Source organism: Cardiocondyla obscurior, linkage group LG01 (assembly GCF_019399895.1).
Source record: "Cardiocondyla obscurior isolate alpha-2009 linkage group LG01, Cobs3.1, whole genome shotgun sequence".
NCBI classification, from domain to species: Eukaryota; Metazoa; Arthropoda; class Insecta; order Hymenoptera; family Formicidae; genus Cardiocondyla; species Cardiocondyla obscurior.
Genome location: NC_091864.1, coordinates 7339989 through 7360285, shown reverse-complemented (window position 1 = coordinate 7360285; position 20297 = coordinate 7339989). Strand labels below are relative to the sequence as shown.

The 20297-nt window shown below is 40.6% G+C and overlaps 1 protein-coding gene across 3 annotated transcripts in view; it reads left to right on the top strand.

Annotated features, from left to right (window-relative positions):
* Positions 1–20297, top strand: part of LOC139107152 (beta-1,4-N-acetylgalactosaminyltransferase bre-4) — a 50612-nt gene that overhangs the window by 15652 nt on the left and 14663 nt on the right. For all 3 annotated transcript variants that reach the window (XM_070664521.1, XM_070664511.1, XM_070664503.1), the window contains one exon: positions 19144–19535. In XM_070664521.1, coding sequence (XP_070520622.1) covers positions 19378–19535 — 158 coding nt within the window. In that variant the 5' untranslated portion in view covers positions 19144–19377. The remainder of the gene's footprint in view (positions 1–19143; positions 19536–20297) is intronic.

The window sequence follows — 20297 nt, the reverse complement described above, 5'->3', positions numbered from 1 at the left end:
ACATTTCACGTACCTTGAATGACAGCGGCTAATGCGTTTTAATTTTTCCACGATAATAAAGTATCCGTTACAATATAGCACGTATATTCAAAGAGTAATTCGAGACTCAGTTCCACAAACGGCGAAAACTTTTAATAGGCCATCCACATCGAAAACGATTACGTAATAAAGATCGCGAGGCGGGAGAGGGGCGGGAAATATTTACTCTCATTAATCATTCTTTAGACAGGCTTCTGTAAGAAGCAATTATCTCGGAACGGATACCGACGATACGAGCTAGGAAAATGAGGAAAGATCAAGTGTATTTTATGATCACGATAGCGTTTCATTCTATCGTCGAGTCTTACGTGTATAAAAGTCACGCGCCCTCGCTCAAACGATAGCGATTTACGCCTTTCATAGCGGCCCCCGCACAATCCGAGTCACGAAGAACGAATCGTAGTTACCATTCAGCCACGCTCTGCTTCCCTATTATATCATGAACACGTCGTGGAAAATATCTTGCGAGGTTTTTACGTCCATTCATCGACGATCACCAAATTGCGCATTGTGTCGTTTTATTAGCCTCCGTCGGATAAATAGATTACGTTCCTTACGAACAGTTTCAACGTCACTTTATAGAACGAATTAAAGAACGTCAGCGATACAAAATGACATTGAAAGTAACCTTCTTTCGCTTCGATTTATTAAAAAAATTTTTCCATTTCAGTTTCGATGTTTGAATCATTTTATCGTTAGTCACAATTTGTATTCCAGTCTTTAATTTCGTAATAACACTCGTTTCGTTTACAACTCGTTAATTTTGAAAGGTGAAAAGTCTTAATCCGATATTTAACTCGATGCTTAAAAGAAAGTAATGTTAAATATTTTATTCGAAACTCACTTATATCGGTCAATTAAATTCAATATTTTTATTACCTATTTTCAAAGCTTGATCCGGTTTTGAAGTCACTCGTGTCTTTCTGTAAAGATAAAACTTTCAAGATAAGCGTATGCAGCGTTATTGTTTTATAACAATTTATTCGTATATGCGCGTATTCGCGACGGATTGTAACCGCGACCCTGTCTCCGTATCGTGTACCTCGTATCTCGTATCGGTGCCGATTCGATAATTCAGATTCTCGGAGCGAGATACACGCGCGCGCCTCGCGTTACACAAAGCGACGACGAGCGCGGGTTGCGCAATACGAGTGAGGCTGACACGTGCCGAGGTGGATCGATTCGATTCCCGGTTTAATCTCGCGTTGTGTAAGTACCGGTTCACCGAGGAAACTGGACGGCGTACGTCGGTGCGTGCGCCGCGTACGTTTGTCAGTTTCGTTCGTCTGCGGTCAGTCAGCCGCGACGCATATTGCGACACGAGGATACTTTTTATATACTTATCACGCTCGGATGCTTAACAAGCGCGAATTGCATTCTTTATGTATCGCGCAACAGCCCCGGCAATAATCCATTCGATTAATTCGAAAGCCGAGCGGACTTCGTCGCGTTTCAACGCAGTCAAATGGTTTCTTTCGCGCGTAAAGCGCCTTGGAACATTTTGGAACGTCGCCAGTCGGGAAGAAAGTAGTTTCGTGACATTTTTTTTTATTATGTTATATTACGTTTACATCGATTCGTCTTTAACGAACGATCGATATGACGAAATCCTCAATAGGAATCGAATCTTCGAAATGGCCACGGTAAAGTTCGTACGATCGCGGCGAATACTTTCTTAATACCTGTCCGACGATTGTCGCCGGGACAGAGAAACTTTTCTCCCCATTTTCTCCCCGTTTCTCGTTTTTTTTTCCTTTCCGTCTTTTTACCCGACCGACGAAAAGTCGTCTTGGAGAAAATCCAGGCCCGATTGTAGTACGGTCGGCCCATTCGAACGAATCTGCACGTTCCAATTTCCCATTCTGCCTGCGCGTAATAGTCTGATTCCGTTCCGATAGAAATCAATCCCGATATATTATCAGGACGAAAAATAAACCCACTTCGGCAATGTCGACTGCTGATAACGAGAAGTTAATTCGTCTTTAGATCTGTGCATAAACTGGTTTTGTTTTTTTTTTTTGTTTTCTTTTTCTGTATCAATGCTATAAGTAATATATCGGTCAGTTTCAGTGTCATATTTAATCGTGAAAGAAATATGCGATAAACATTTGCCGGATGTAAGGTTTAAGTTGAGGAAAATATTTTTAAGTTTACTCAATATCGAACAGATCTGAAAGAATGACTCACATTGTGTCAGAATTATTATAAAATTGCTCGATTTTTGCTGCGACTTGTACTTGATGATTCATCTAACATTCTATATATGTATTTTTTTTTTTTTTTCTGTAATACGATTATTACCGAACGTGTAAAACAGACGTTCCTTGTTGGTACGCGTGTTGTAACAAATTGAAACACGTGTCGAAGCGTTTCTTGACAAAATGCTCCATTGTATCGCGCGTAACGAGCGAAATATTTCTTTTCTCACGGCGTTGCGTTTACATTTTACGAGGACTCTACAGTTTTGTAGCACGGATCCGAAAGCGCGAACCAAATAACGTCAGCCTTCACCGTTCGGTCCAGCGAGTTTTAGAATATTATTTCTAGCAACATTGTTTTATCGTATAAACGGCTTTCATGTTTTTTTCTTCTCTCGTGAAGAGATTGGAATCGATAAATTTCGATGACGAAAACATTTCGCGGATGAGTAATACGTTGTACATAACGATACACGAGAAACAAACTTTGTGTTTAATAATCGAAGATGTCAGGAAAGCAATAGATCATGTAAATGTCGCGTAATGCATTTTAGAGATTAGATTTTTATCTTTTTAAGCTGCTTTTAATTTAATGATAAAGTTATACGGTCGTTTTTTTTTTTTTTTTTTTTTTTCTTTTTCGGGACAATCGCGACGTGTTCTTCCGAGCGTGAAAAAAATTGCGTGCGTGGAGATACTTTATCTTCCTATCGTGATCAACAATGAGCAGTTTTATAACGTGCTTGTAAGCAACATTATTGTCGTGCCGTAACCGCGTCGACTGTATCTTTCTAAATGCTACTTCGCCTTTCGTATAATATTCGGTGCAATTTGTGATAAATCACATCGCGTAACTATCTCTGCTTTTGTACACTTTTCTTGCAATTATTAACATTTATGAAATTGCACCTCGCGTTATCGCGTCGTAATTTTTAAATGGCCGTACGTGCGTGCTAGAAGCTATTTACGAGATGCTCAGCCAGATTCGATAGATCGTTTTTATCACAAACAATTGTCAGAACTTTATTTATGAATTTTTAAACCAAATTTGCCTCAACATGAGCTCGAATAATTATAATCGACGAAAATTCCTCGTACGCGACTATTTCTCTAATTTCCGATTGAACGGTAAACTTGAATCGCTTCGCGTAATCGTACAATTTTTTTCTCTTCTACTATTGTTATTTGTCGATCTAAAAAATTCGTAGCCGATTGCGAAAAATCCGCCAAGCCTGGCATTCCTCCTCGGGCGTCTGTTGCACGCGGAAAATTACTATGTACTACGTTGCACGTAATCACATGCTCGGGAGTTAATTTATCAAGAAACTTGGTGGGTCGTCCTCGCAGCGTTTTCTCACGCGCTTTGTGAAAGCTTTTTTCTTTTCTTTCTTAGTCGAGTATCATTACGATGACGAATATCGCCCTCGAGAGTACGGCTTCTGCTAGACGGCATGCTCGAAGCGCACTCGAATAGATACGTAAAAGAGATACGCGATCCCTCGGATCTCATTCACCTACACTTTCGCACCGATAACCGGGCGCTGTAATTCATAAATAATTTATGTCGACGTTGCGCGACGGTCACGCGATCCCCGAACGTGTCATCCGCTTTTTGCCTCGAAACATTTTACCTGCGACCTCCACGTTGCACCTATCGTCCCTGTTTCGAATCCATTGGGAAGGGTCTATTTCGGTCATTGCTAATTTACGCCGACCGGGTTATAGTCGTCGTGTCGAATGTGTGTCAAAATCAAAATATAATAGTCAACACTGGAACCACAGAGCGCCTTCGATATCGATAGAATCAGCTGTGAATATATATAATAGCCTTGATCCGATCCTTTTCGAGTATACGTATACAAGAATTAAAGACAACGTATTCGCGTCAATTAGGCGGAATCGCATTTACGTTTTTCTAATTTTAGAACGTGCCAATGTATACTATTATATTCTCTTACTATCTTCGAATTTTTTAATGGACTTTTTAATTCTCTTATCACGTACATTTCGTTCCGTTTTATGCTGAATTTTCTAATTAATTTTGAATACTAGTCACATCGTTAAATTATTATGTATTAATATTAATAAATACCAAAGTGCGTAATAATGATGTATTAAATTTTAAAACACATTGCTTTTAACTTATTAATTTTAGTACACGTATACCGAAAGTGTTTGTTAATTGAGATAACTCAGCGTAGCGTTAAACGCCTAACGAAATGGCACTTGAATTTTTCCGATTAATTTTCTACGATATTATTTCGGTGTAACGCGCGAACGAGAGGTACAATACTTCATACATTCTGTTTGGATAAACCGGAGAGCAGATTGAACAATTTCTAACTTTCGTGGACACAACGGTACGACTTTGTGATCGCCGTTTCGCATTGACTCTCGTTTGTTCGTGAATTCACTTTCAATCGTGATCGCGTACGTCTCGGCCGTGGAAAAAAAAACAAAAAAAAAATACTGACAAGGCGCGTTTCGCGTTTTCGGCCGGTGGCCAAACTTGCGGATCGTTCGCCGTCGGTTTATGCGGCGGTTCACATCGATGGCAGCAAAACGCGAGGAGCAGCTTTTATGGAATAACACGTTATCGTACGAGTACTCGTAAACCGGCTGCAGTTTCGTACGCGAGATAAGAATTTTACCGGTTAATTAAGATACGACGGCACTAAAGCTGTCGCACTTTAGCGGTTCGATATACGTCGGTTCTCAGATAGAGCTGGCGGATGTATCCGAGATACGACGTCGCTGGTTACAGCTCGCATCAAATTTACATACAGGTTTAACGCGTGTCAATTAGCGTCGATCGAAAATTTCGTCACAATAGTAAAAGAATTATTTCTACGACGATGAAATTCAAATTGAATCCGAGTTAAATTGCGTTAGCGAAGACCGACGAACGTTTATAACCATTTGGAAAAGATTCAACTACGAAATCGCTTAAATTTTCTCGCGCATACGTGCCGCATACGTTTATCTATCCATATAACATCTGTTGATTTTATTTCATTGACTTGCACGTTCTACGTTTAATTATAACGAAATAAATTTGCGAGTAATGCCACGCGTTCTGCATTTACGTCAATTTGAAACTACAATTCCTATCTTTGCTGAAATATGTTCGAGTATCTTCAGAAGATGAAAACTGGAAAAATAAGAGTACGCACGTTACCTTTCGTACACATATCGGATTTCGATATACGGAGTCGGCATTTTTCTTTGGAAGAGAAATATTTTTCCGCATAAACGATCCTTCTGAAAATAATGTGCAAGAAAGAGAGAGAGAGAGAGTGGAAGTAGCCTTGAAAATAGCGGAACGTTTCCTGCTCTTTTTGTGCGATTTTCGAGATTAACGGAGGGAACATGTGAAAGAAGACGCGGAGTTGAGATATAATTTAAATTTGATTTCCCGTGTCGATAACGAGCCGAGTTTTTTTTTCTCACGGTGATACGCGGTACCCAAGAGTCTCGTTTCTCGATTTACAAGGCGTCCAATGCGGCGCGTTAGCTATACGGACGGATTAAAGTTCGCTTAAGGGCACTTTTTGCTGGGATTATTAATGAAGGCACTCGTTAAAAGTCGACTTTCTTCAACTCCTTTCCGTCTCGTCAACTAAATTTCCTTAAGAGTCGAGAATAGGCCGATGTAACAAAAAGAAAATACGCCGTAGACTCCCTTGAGGTTCTCTAATTAATAACAGCACTCTGCGTTTGCAAAAGCGTTATCCGATAAAAGCACTCCAGCTCTCGTATTCTTTTGCTTCGGCGAAGATTACGCAAAAATAATAATCCTTGTTTTTTTACTTTACGTTCTTACAAATCTTACATTGAATATTACTAATTCGTAACACCGCTTTGTAATTGTGCTGTCTTCTTCTCTCCCCGAATAAGTTCTCAAGCTTACGCCTCTGCTCGCGTTGCTTGGACATCGATTTACGCGATGCATGCAGATGAATAGCGGATTTTTCCAATTGCTGTGCGTTCCAGATAAACGATCTAGTGGACGAATGATAAAAGTCCACTTGAATTGAGAAATTGAATTTCTACCGGGAGTAGGGAAGGGGGGAGGGGAGTTTTATGGTCAGCAATACGCGTCCCAGGAGAGAGTATTTCGAACGCACGATCTGAGGTTACGTTTTACTCGTAAAAGCCGGGTAGAGGAAGCCGCATGAAACGCTCGATAACTGAAATCCAATAGAGAGAGAAAGATAGAGAGAGAAGCGGGGGCAGAGGCTCCGCTTTGCGCTCGTAGCACTTTCGAAGTTGCCTCGTTAAAGTTGGCGAATTCCACCAGCCGTGAGACGGAATTCGATACGAGAGGCAAAGAAGAATACGACGGCGAAACGATAGCTGTCGTCGCCGTACCGTAATTTCGGGTTCATTGCGCGCACCTGCGTCCCGTAGACGGCAACGACCACGAATTGACTGGCGCTTCGCGGATTGTCGTCAGTCGATGCGGAAAAATCGAAGATTGAGTTGCTTTATGTGCCGGGGGGAGACGGTCCACAATGTTGGAGATTGCTTTCGAATTGTCGCCATTTCTCTGCGACTAGAGGGATGCGCGCGCGATTATTTTTATAAACAACGTTGAGACTCGATCGACAATTCTGATTGCCTAGCTTTTTCCTAAAATTATTACGAATATCTACTTTGAGCGTGTGTAGACATTACGAAAGGCTATTTTCAAGAGATTTAAGTTGAAATTGAATAATTTAAATGCGTCACTTAATTTTACTTTAACTTTAAGGCAAGCTTGAGATTTATTTTATTAAGACTCTTGCAGAAAGATAATTTATAGTTTCCGAATTCTACGATAGTATACGTGTACGAAGAATCGATTCTTCACGCATCGCAAAATATATGGTCGGAATAACAATTGTATATTTTGATTCATTACGTGTTCTGCGCTACGATGTTACGCGTTCGCCGTTGCGTAAGCATTCATTCACAAATCTTGAGTGATTTAATAATGACGGTATTTTTTTTTTTTTTTTTTCTACCGTTGCATATTGGATAATTTTTATAACGGATATTTTTGTTTTCGCGCGACAGTTCACGTGAGCGATGTGTCATTCAAAATTTCAAGTCGGAATTAATAGCGTTTTTCCGGAAGTACAAACAGATAACGCGCGGCATTATCTCGTGTAAAGCATATTTTATCTGTTGCATATTTATTTATAACCGTTGAATACGTCACCTAGATAAAAACTAGTATCGTTACTATTTTATTACTTGAAATAATTTTTTAGAAATCGATTATGCCCAACGTAGCCACCTCGACGACAGTTTGCTTCTTAGTGTTTGATTTTTTTGCGCGCGTTACTCTCGTTGTCAGTCTCTCAGAGAATTGATATTAAATTGGCAACGTATTCCGATGGACTCTGTAGGTCGATACATTAAACTTGACGGTATACTCGCCAAACTCTGAGTGCAATTAGGATTTTGCCGACGTCTAATTGCAATAGTCCCAAACACGTTACATTCGGAACGAACTTTGGCAAGAAGCTTTATTGCGATTCCCGCTATTTCAACACTCGCAGAGAAACTCGGCTTTGGCAATTCTACCCGGACGTAAAAGACTTCCGATTAAATAGGAAGAGTCAACTTCGTCGCGCTTATAACTTTTCGAAAGAGACGGTAGTCGTTCGGTGTAAAAAGCAACTGCGGAGGCGCAGTTCGGTAAATTCGTCATATCTATTCTATAAAAGCGAATTAGAAATGCGTATAGACACAGAGAAACCTTACTGATAATTGTCGCAGAGTGCCAGTGGTAACTCCTAATAGGAAAAGTTGCGAGATCGCAACTCTATATCAGCTTGGTTGATGTCCTCGATAGCGCAATGTATGTACAGCTGAATATTCATGATGCACATATATCTGCTATCTGCTCGTTGCTTTCGTCAACAACGGGTGTATCGGCTCGTTCCGCGGCTTTGTCCACGATCGTGTATTGTGATTCCAACAGGCGCCCACCGCCTACGGCGACGTCATTTAGGAAAATTTGAAATTTGAAACGGGCTGGCCTTATCTTTCGTGGAAATATCGCCTCGGTCCGTCACCTTATGCATTCGTGCATGCTAGGGCGATTTTCAACTACGATTTTATACTCAAACTATTTCTTTTTTTTTTTTTTTGCACATGTTTTTACGTTGTTTTAGATTTAGATATATTCCTTGGTGTTTTCTTGAAAATGTGAGGTAAATTATTGAAAGAAAATATCGCGCGAATAACGCTTACAAATTATAAAAAATTCTGTATTTATTATAGACAATAGGCAGTAATTATAATTTTGTATTGACAGCGAGTTAAATTTTTTTTTTTTTTGGTTGTAATCCGAGGGGATTTGTGAAACTTTCGTTGGTCAGTGGGATGGGTCGGTCTCGCGCTCGTGGCAATTAGCGATCGCATGCCGTTCTGTGCCACTGAATGGTTACCCCGCGCGAGTGCGCGCGACACGCAGATATAATTTTCACGAGGGTATTACCTAAGCGCAAAAGATTATTAATAGCGAAATACGGCCGTGTGAGAATTGGCTGCAACGTGCTCTCGCGAAATATGACAACGCGAAACTTTGTTCTCGGAACAATTTACTGACGCGGCGCAATTTCCAACGCACAGTTTCCAATTTTCGGACACGCTCTGATTGGCCGTTCCTTCGCGTCACGTCGCGATTTAATCGCTCGGCCTAGCTGCGTTTTCCAGAAATGCGCGTTTAAAAGTGTGCTTTTGACATGAAATTAAGTAGCAACGGAACAAACGTTGTAAAAATGAACGCTTTAAGCGAACGTAATGCACAGGTCAGGATGAACGAAAGGTCAATATGATGATTAGAAGAAGAGCCGTCCGCAGATTTTATTCAATTATTATCATTACAGGGGAGGATTGAGATTAATTGCTCACTTAGAGTTGACACGCGCGAAGAAGATCAATCTATCGCCGAGTACACATTATAAATCCAATTTAACGGACATTTCTGCGAGCAAGACCATTTATTAAAATCATTCCACATACGTACAATGCTCACCTTTTACACACACATACGTACATACATATAGAATATTTCCTGATCTCAAATCTGATTTAATAAGTTTATACTACACTTCGAATTTTTCTGACAAGGGCTAGCCAATTCTGCTTATCCTTTTTATTTACGATACTCTCCGAATAGTGAATTACTTTTCAAAAGTTTCGCGTATTCGATTTATTACGAATTCTAGAAAATAAAAACTTAACTTTTGACTTAAAGTTTCAAATATGGAGGAATCGATTTCATATTAATCAATCCTGTCATCGAACTTGCGACGAAGAGGAAAAGGGGGCGGATGTATGTATAGGATTCCCTGCCGTGATCGATCCGCGTAAATCTCGCGACTAATAATAGATGATAGCGTGGGCTGTCGCGGCCGACATTAATCATCGGAAATGGTTAGTAAGCCGGTAAAGTCGGGTCGGGGCGTGCAAAAAAGGGCGGCTGATGACAGCTCGCGCACGCGAAGCTTTCATTCGCCGGCGAGAAGCGTTTCAAGGCTTTTAGAATAGCTTCCTGCTATCAGGCTTTATCATTTTCGTTTTAATAGCTGTGCGAATGGCTGAATAGTAAAACGCGTCGCGATAACGTCGGTATAAACGACGCAAAATTCTCTCGCGGCTCGCTGTGGGCTAAGAATTTACGTCGCCCGGTTCACTTCCGTTCCCCCCACGTAATCGATGTCGCAAAATGATTAAGACTATTTGCCTAACAAGTGACCTGAATTTATTTTAACACGCGATGATAGCTATAATCGGAATGTTGCATATAATGTAGTTGGAAACGAAACTGGATTACCGTAGTAATAATATCTTCGCGATTTTTTTTTTTATTATTATCCAAAGGTATAGTATGTTAGAAACTGCGTATGCTTTGCGTATGCGAGATATAGAATCTCAGCGATTCCGTGAAAATTCTCTAAACGAGATTCTAATTTCGTCACAATATCGCGAGAGATTTTTTTAAATCTAAAATTACATTATCTTCCTCGTTGTACACGGTCTGAATTTAACGCGGTCAACCTCGGTCGGTAGCTTCAATTAAGCCCGAAACCCTGGGATAACTCGGAGACTTTTCTTAAAACCCCAACCTCGTGAATTTCCCTCTAGCTCGAATGCCATTCTAAACCTGCCCTTTTTGATAACGACCTGGAAATAGTCGTGCATTTTAATTCAAAATTTTTCACGACCTACATGACCCTTGTCCCTTCCGGCCTCGTTTCTGTCCTTCGAATTTTTACCTACCTAGCGCTCAAATGCACGAACAAGGAAATAAAAATTCTCAGAATATCCGATATTATCGAGTTTTTAAAAGAGTGTTTTTTTTTTAACAAGAATTTAGTGACAAATCTTAACGTTATTGGTTTTTTTTTTATTTTTACTTTGCTTAAACTAATTACTTGGCCGTCTTTGCAATCTTTATATTTGAGGGAAAAGAAAAATTGATTTTATGTATTAATGAAAAGATAATTGGATAACGTGAGCAATTATTACACAAATATTATTTTTCGAACTGAATGCTTTTTTTTCTCCGAGCATGCTTCAGACACTTTCAGTCTTATCCGTGCTGTCCATTTCTCTAATACATTCCACTTTAGCCCTTTAAGGTTAATTGCTTCGCGAGATTTGCTCTGGAACGTATGGAACGTACTGTACTTTCCGCTTTCGGCGTTCGTTCTAATTTGTTCCTCTCCTTCGAACGTCTCATATTCTTTGTTCTCGTTTCTCTCGATCTTCCATTTCACTCCGCGTATTCTTCGGGAAAGTTTTTCACGCCGACGGTGTTTAATCTCCACGAGCGAGAAAAGCTCTCGAAGAGTGAGAATTTTTTTTCTTTTCTCTCCTTGCGAGCCTTTTTTTTTTTAAAGTTCTTATCGAGACCTCGGGGGACGAAAATAGTCGTTTTGCTCTAGCGATTTTTTGCAGAGGAGCTATCTAAGGCTCTTATTTTTTTTTTTGTCTACCGTGCCGATATTCACAGAATTGGTTATCGCAGTTAATTTCGCAAGATACATACTGCGAGATGTGTGCGGCGGCACGACGGAAATGAGCGAGATTTCCCGTTAACGTGCGATGCGCCCGGCATTAAATTCGCCGGCTAACAGTATTACTTAAACTCAATTACATTGCATCAGCTACGCGGCGTGTTAATTGGTATTTGCAATTTAACGTCTGCATTTGCGTCAAATATTTTCCGAACAAGTTTTTTCGAGACTGCGACAACTATTAAACCCGCGAGAAATTTTTAATATAACTTGCCATTTTATATTTATTTCATCTTATTTATTAAATAATTTTTAAAGGTATATAGAAGATAGTACAACGTTAAGAGGTAATAAGATTGAATATTACGATTACGCGTTTCGCCCGAATCTCTCTTCCGAACAATTTTCGTTATCTAAATAATTTCCTTCCTCGCGATTTTATTTTTTTCCGATACGTTTAATTTATAATTTTTTTTCAAACTGAGATTATCGGCGACGCGCAGTTGAAACCAGTTTATAGAAAAGAAATCGACTTTACAACGAAAGAATAATCGAAAGGAATTATACGAAACAGTCCTCTTCTCGCGTTATTACCTGAGATTAAGCCTTTAATTGCCGTTAAACACTCCCACGATGATTACCGTCTTAATTATGCAAATGAGTCTACGTTTGCCGCGAGCGCTTGAAAAACGTATCTTTCAATCATGGAATTAACTCGCATACCATTCCAGCTAGTTGGCTGATAATTTTTCAGATTGAGGGGAAACGCGCCCCCTCCCTCCCCCCCTGTTCTCTCTATTCCCTCCCTCGGCTAGCGCGCCTGCGAAATCAGCAAACGTCTTATCTGCCTTTCAGCGTATAGTTCGCTAGGGAAGCGAAAAGGACTTAACGCGCAGAGAAATAAGGAGTCGCTCTGTTCGCAGCAGGCCCATGATTTATGTTTTTTATTTTGCGCGTGCCCTTGCTTCTCGAGATCGTTCATATTGATTATTAACTTTAGTGGGCGAACTCGCCAATATCGCGAGGGCAATCCAGGAAAATCGATTTGCGAGGAAAATCACGGCCATTGTTCTCTCGCGTCCGCCAAGCGCGCTGCTCACTTAACGAACTCTTCAATTATGCGGTAGACCGATCTCGTTAATGAACAGATCTCGACGCCGCGTCGCGTCAAACATTTCGATTGAATATCCCGATGCATGAGAATCAATCGCGATCGTGTGTTACATGGACGCGCGCTGTACATACAATTAGGCAGACTTAACTGACATTGCCATTTTGCTGCCTGGCCAAATAGTCGTCTCTATTAACACGTCATTGTGCCATTAGATTAAAAATCGATGAATGTACAATACGTTTGCATTGCGAAATATGTATAATTATTGATACAAGAATTTTTTTAATGATTTGTTACAAGGAATTTTGATTCACTGAAATTTAAATAGCCAATAAATTATAAAATCAAAATAAAAATAAATAAATAAAGGACTTTTTTTTTTTTTTTTTTATTTTGAATGCAGGTGATAATTCCTTTAACAGATGATTAAAATTAGTTGGCGTTAAACAGAGAATGTGACGATACATTTGCGTTTAACAACGGCACGTAACTCGGGGGGACAAGTCGGAACGCGAGCAAACCATCGGCCATTAGTGTAGACGTATATTGACAACGGTCGAGAAGGAGCACTGCGCGGAACCCCAAGCGTTTGGCGAGACACTCGAGTCGGCGAAACGTTACTGAAAGTTCCGACAGCTTCACTCTGCGCTCTACAGTTTCGAACTTGGCGATTACTTGGCTACCAATGCGGAAACACTTGGTTCTAGGGCTAGATAGAGTTGCTGCGCCGTACACGTACGACATTTGGGCATGCTATTAGCCGTTCTCTGTATACCGAAACGAGATAGTTTGCCTCCTGCCTGTCTTTCCCAATGCCATCTACCTAGAACGTTGTCTCGAGGAGATAATCTTGCTTGTATGCGTGCGCGAGTCGGCAAAAGGGATTAAGGGCGCGACCTCCTTATCTCTCAATTGATCTTCGCGTCGAGGTGTTGGGAAAAAAATGTAATTTTTGCGAGGGAAAAAGATCAATGGCGCAGGATTATCTATAGGACAGTCAGCAAAGATCGGCGTTCGAATCAATATTTGGCGCGCGGGACTACAAAGCGAAACAGCGTCGCGGCATATAAAACGGGCGGTGGTCTAATATATCAAACGAAGGGGGTCGATCGGTACCGGACCGGGCAAACACCGCAACGCCGAACGGCGAATTCGTGCTATTCGACAGAGATATCGGTGCTCTGGGATTATCGGTGAACGTTGCTCCCGAATCTCGCGCCGATAAATCACGCGCATCGTCCACCGGTAGAGTGGACACGCCGCTCGTTTGCTTATCCTTTTTCCTATTCCATCGTTCGTCCATTCGTTTGAATATCACGCGCCTTCTTTTTCATTGTTTTTTTTTCTTTTTTTTTGCACGTCAGCTTCGTCGACGGAACACGTGTTACGAGCGCTTTACAGTTTTACGAGACACCCCAGAACGTTTTTCTCCGTCCGTCTAATGCCTTTTTTAAACCATTCCCGAAGGAGGTTGGCGCATCTCTCGGGGAAAGCTCTTGAACGTCGCCTTTTTTTTATAGGAATAAACGCGCGGAATAATAACGAAAAGAAAAATAACTTTGGACTTTCCCCGCTTTACTTGCGTTTTGCGAATTTCTCACGTCGCTGAATATTTGATAATTAAAATATAAGCACATTTAGCGACGTTTCATAAGTGAGCGGAATCGATTTTAATTGATATATCTATTTGTGGCGACTTTTCAGCAATAAATTAGCAACAAATAGTTATATAAATTTTGACCAAAATCGACTCTGCTCACTTTGTTGCTGCTAGCTTACGAAACGTCATTTGATGCGTCCTCGTAAGTCAATTTATATTACAATTACAAACTCCTTAATTTTAATTAAATTTCTCATCAAACTTTCCGAGCAGATATCGAGAGTAATTTATCGTTAAGTGGAAAGTATAACATTGACGGCGGTGGTGGCTCGCGTTAATTTTCCAACGTTCGCTTTATAAAACGCCACGGCGAAGTATTTTTTTTCTTTGTCAAATAAATCAACGCTCGGAGCGAGAAAGAGCCGTCGCGTATGGCGGAGTGGCAGTTTTGCGAAAATTGCGCCGGAGCCGCTCGCGGGAGGCTGGCGCGAGAGAGCAGGCAAAAAAAAAAAGATCACGTTGCAAATTTCCATGTGAATGCCCGTAAAAATTCCTTCCCGGTATTAAAAGCGTGAGCGAAAAAAGGTGCGTGGATTTCCATAGGAGAATCGATATCGCGTATGTCTTCCGAGCGGTACTTCCTGCGAATAAGTGATCTTACTCGGATGGAAATTTGTCTGTGCACTCGAGACGCTCGATAAGAGCACTAACGTACCGTATAATAAGACATACTTTATTTGGCTAGCTATAAATAAATCGTTGAGCATTAATTCGATTACTTTGAGACGCTTTCAAATGATTTATAATTTACTAATACAACAACGAGTTGTGCGTCTGTTAATATTTATAAAGAATATTTCAAATGCTTATTAACTTGAAAAAGAGATTCAATTCGAACGCCTATATTTATATTATCCGTTAATAAGTACGAGATATTTTGTGACGTTGACGTTTGCGGCGTGCTTACGTTTTTTACCCCCAGTCCGTGAATAGGCGTGAAATTTTGTCGCTATCGCAAAAATGTCTTTTTCATTGGCGTCGTACCGCTGAAACGTGTTTCATTGATAATGCACGTATTCAGACTCGTGCCGCCAAAGCAAACGCAATGACAGAAATTGATTGACTCATTAATGGCGGCCGAGATATTTCGAATTGGTTCACGTTTTAATCAGAACCTGCCTGCGATTCGTCGGCGGGCGTTCCACTTATTAGATTCTTGTTCGCCGTTTATTGATTTATTGAATTATATTGAATATTTTGCGTCACGTACGCTCGGAAAGCATCAACGCTCCGCTCGAACGAATTTTCGGTCGTTTTACCTATTTACTTTAATCATTATTTTATATGTACGAGATATTTTGTCGCATGTTTATCTTCGCTCACATGCTCATCGAATTGATTGACACACGAGGGTGTTAATTTCAACTAGATTTTCACTCGAATATTATTTAGCATTAACAAAAATTACGGTATCGATTTTTGTTTATAAAAATAGTTGAAGATATACGATTGTCTACGTCCATTAACGCTAAAGCGACATTGAGTTACGCTTGGTTTTCCCTGGAGAAGCGGAAGGAATTTATAAAGAGATTAAAAAGCTGCTTACGTAAGAGCGGCCACACCTTGCCGCGATGTCTAATGGCATATTTTTCGTAACCCCTTCTGTATTCCCGATAGGATTACACTCATTGTATACAACTCTATTTTATTTCAACAATTTCCGACTTGAAACTTATTTTTTTTTTAATCTCCCAGCGACAGATAAAAAAAAAATTACGTTTGACGTTAGACCGTTTCTATATTTTCCTCTTACCTTACTACGACCGTTATGGATTTTAATATCTTGGAGTACATCGCTGTGTCAGATCATCGATTTCACAACTATATCGTGTTGCTTAAGGAGTGCTACGAAAATAAAATCGCGACGCAGCAGAATGATGTATGAGTTCGCTTATTTTGGAAGCGACGTAAGTTCGGTTTCTGAAGCATTAAAAATTTCTGCTATATAGGGGATCGAATATGTAACCGGATACGCCTGTATCGATCTCCGAGACTGTTCTTAAATTAGATTCGTGCATTACTTGGAAATAAGATTTTAAATATCTTTATTTCGTTCGCCGTCGCTGCAGTTCGCTAATACTCTTAAGGCTCGCAACTTGAAAACATTCTTTGTAGCTGTAAATATTGTTAACGAAGCAAGATCGTTAGGGCGGCTTGCGATTGCTCGATTAACTTGTAACTGTGATAATCAAATCGCGCGCTATCAAGACAGCGATGTAACGTAATGACGGTGATAACGCAATTACTGCGTCCTCCGGCGAAAACGCCGCGCCGAATAGGCAGGAAGGGACTATCAGAAGTTACCCTGTTAAGGCAATTGACGTTACAAAACTGTTACTAAGCTATCGAGATAATAGTAGCAAGTCCTTCTCATAGTCACTGATAAGTCGCTAATTTACTATCACTGCGTCTTTATTTTACGACGGTATTTATCGTGCGCGCAGTTTACTTAAAAATAATGCACGCGTGAATTTTCCTGCGCTCTTTCCTTCTTCTTTCTCTCTTGTTTCGAAGCAGAATGCCTGTCGAATATCAAATAGTTGTTGAAACCAGACGTCTGTCATTTTGCAACGAATCGATAGACCGAAATAAGTTAATTTTTTCGTTTGCGGAGGAAATTTTTCGAACAAGAAAAAAATCACGAAAAGACAGCTTTAGCGATATCACGGATTTTGAACACCGTTATCTTTGGTGGACGTTGGTAAACGTGTTCTCTCTCTCTCTTTCTGTCAGCAAAATCGGGCACACGCGTATCGTTTTGGTGCAACTCAGGCTGCTGCATTGCGACGTGCGATGCATGCCGGAGTTGCAGCCACCCTCGGCTTCATCAGAACCGAGAATCCGGGAATAGAGGAACAAGCAACGCCGGTGTACAATGCGAAGGGTTGCTTTATCCTCCCTCTGGGCTTGAGCCTGTTAGAATGGATATCTCCAGACACAAACGGAGCTTTGCCTTGAGCAGTCGTGTTTCTCTCTGTCTCATTATACATTTCTGCTTCTACGATATCAGTGATTAACCATTACCAACGTTTAAATGACGTTTATGCAATTGAATAATTATTTATCTGTTCGATTGATTATTTTTTACATTATTTTGCGAGCATAATGATCTTCGTGAGATTTTGTATTGTAAATTTATAACATTTCTTGTAATTTTGCATACGTGTTCGTATGTGTGCACGTATTACGAGAAAATACAATAAGTTGATCAGCATTCTTTCGCAGGAGCACATAATGTCCTTCTCTTTAAATATATCATTCACGCGACGTAATCCATGTCACGACGGCGCGATCGATATGCGTTCGCAACGCGGACGTAATTCGACAGTTGAGTTACATCAGAACTGTCTTTAATAATTTATTTTAATATAATGGTGCGCGAATGCGTATTAAATATTTTAACTGGATATTTGCTCATTCCATCGAAGTATATTTATACAGTACATACCGTTGGCTTATTTGGCGATGATGATAAATTATTCATTAAATTTCTTTTGTCGTATTTCTGAAATAAAGAAAAATAAATGGCGACGATTAGATGAGCGATAATGTCGGAAAAGTAAAATAAAAAGAAAAAATAAAGCGTATGGATCGTCCGAAGAGAGTGCCGTGGGCGTCGGTGACCGTACGGTGACGAGCAAAACTCTGCCTTTAGCGAGAAATTATCCTCGCGCTTTTTTTCCACGTAAATTACAGCGCGACGAACTTCACGGTCGAAGGGATTGGAAATATCGCGTGGCGATCCCGCGGGATGCATCCCGGCGCGTCGTCACGCCAGTTTTACCGGCTCGCATGCAAATAGGGGGCCGCGGAATCGCGCGCGGAATGCGAAGCGGCGATTACACGGCGGTGCACGCTTGCTAATTCGCGGCCGATCGTTTCGTCACGAAACGGTATCCAGCTGTCGTTGTTTAACGACCTCTCGTTTCGCCATTCCCGCCGACAGTATTTGTGACAATGCGACTTTGCAGCACCGGCGTAGAATGCAATTACCAGCGGTGCCCGCGCGGAAATGCGTAAACGTGCGCACATTTGCTCGTTTTTAATTAAATGCTGTATAAACGAACGACCGTGAGCGAGAAAAAAAATGTTCCGTCAAATTCCAGCGGCGGAAAAACGGCCGGTAGATGCGTGGAAGATAGTCTTAAATTGGTCTAATAAGAAAATGGTATCGAGCGTTATAACGCGGCACGTTTTATCTCTTTTTAATAGGCGAGTTACTGTAATAAAAAATTGCGCCTCGAAATAATCGAGTGGGTCGCCATCACAAGTCGATAAGTTTGCTAACTCGTTAAACGCGACTATTCAGAAGCTTTCCCGGTGCATAAACTCGGATTAGTTTCGGCCCGCTTAGTGTAGAGTAACGTAGTTTGATCCAATAAACTTCCGATAATGCAGTGATTTTCCTAACAACGCATCCAGATTCGACTGCTAATGTACTTTACTATCGCCTGTTTGTAGAAAGAAATATTTGAGATATTATTAATGTTGCGCTAAAGAAAGACAATTTTTTTTTTTAATTATTAAATAAGAAACAGTGGCAACTTTTTCGTTAAATATATTTAATTCAGAAAATTCTTACATCACTTAACGAGAGGCTATTTTCGCATATCAACAGTACATTGATTAATTTTATAATTAAATTATGTCGTAATTATTTTTGCATAGGAACCAACGAGCTAGGCCGTCACAATGTTGTCGCGTGATAGAATTATTGTGATGAAAATTGACAATATAATTATAACACTCAGTAAATTTGTTTCAATTATTTTCGCGTACAGCGTCTTTTAAGTTTCTTTTTTTTTCTTTTTCTTTTTTTCTTTATGAGGCTTGAATGTCGGTTACTGAAGCTCTCTCATTCGCTCGGTCGTCCAAATTAAATAAAATATATATCTATGTTATTAATACGAATTAAGTAAATTGACATAGAACTTTTCTACTTAGGTATAATCTTTTCATAAAACTTTATACAAATATCTTTGGAAATTAATATAGATAGATATTGAGAATATACATAGCTGAATGTAAAAGTTGATAGGGATACTAATTATTAGTAAATAAATTATTGATTAAGTGGAATAAATTTCTTGACAAGAAAAAATTAATTTTTTGCAGGTATTATCTTCGTCTGACGGGACGGTCGCGAGAGCTTGCGAGGGTGATGCTCCTAGGGAGCGGAAGTGAGGAGCCCCAGGCGGCTTTCCTTCCTTGGTGCTCGTCGAACGAGGAAAAAAAGGATTGCAGCTGTAGCTGAAACTGGAAGCGGCCAGCGGGGAGGAGTGCCTCGTGGTGCACGGCGGTGCTCCTCTAACGGCGGCTAGAAGGGAGTTATGGTGTCTCGTGCATGCAATGCCTGTGGCCGCCGCAGCCGTGTCACTGTGGCATCGTGCCCATCTCAAGGCGCTTGCTTGCGTCGTCCTCGCCCTGATCGCCGTCCAGTATCTGCTTAGCGGCGGCGTGCTCGATCGTCGCTCCATCGAGACCATATTCACAATCAACGCGACCAGGTAAGTGCTCGTCGTTTCTCAATCAGTGGCTATTATTAAATGCTTTTTTTCCTCTTCATCGTCCTTAAAAAAATTAATATTATGCTTTTAAGATTTAAATGTCTTTTTATACATGTGTAATGTATGTACAAAAATTAAGATATTGCTTTATACGAGTTTCGTAGTTTTATGTTTGAAAATGCCTCGTATAATTCGAGACCTTTGCTATTTAAACGAAAATTATTCTCAGTTATTAACGCACTAGCTTCAATTGGCAAGTAAAATTATTTGTAACGTTGCGCGAACGTATTGAGTGTTAGACTTGCTATATTTCTCATAATGAATCTGCATTTTACGTTTTCGGCGATGCGTGCTCCGGAAATTATTCGCGGGTACGTCTCGAGGCTCGCGCAAATTCCGCAGCTTAAATTCCGCGCGTCGTCATCGCGCGCGTGCATTATCGCGACGACGGGAAGGAGATGCTCGCAATTAATCGCGTTAATCGCGGCAGTTGAATTTCCGGTTTAATAATCGGCCGACTACTCGATTATTCGCATCGGCGTATTGTCGCCGATTATTAATGGGGAGTGCGAACATGCGAGCAAACGACAGATCCCGGCTGTGTCCTTCCCTTTGCACTGCGCCGCGCTGTTGAGACGCGAAACTTTCCTCGAGCGAAGTTTCGCGAGATGTTTCACGGAAGATTTCTCGTCCGCGATAATTAAGCTGGATTCACAGTCAACGGTGCTGTTGCACCGCTAACGATTTTAGGCATATCGTTCC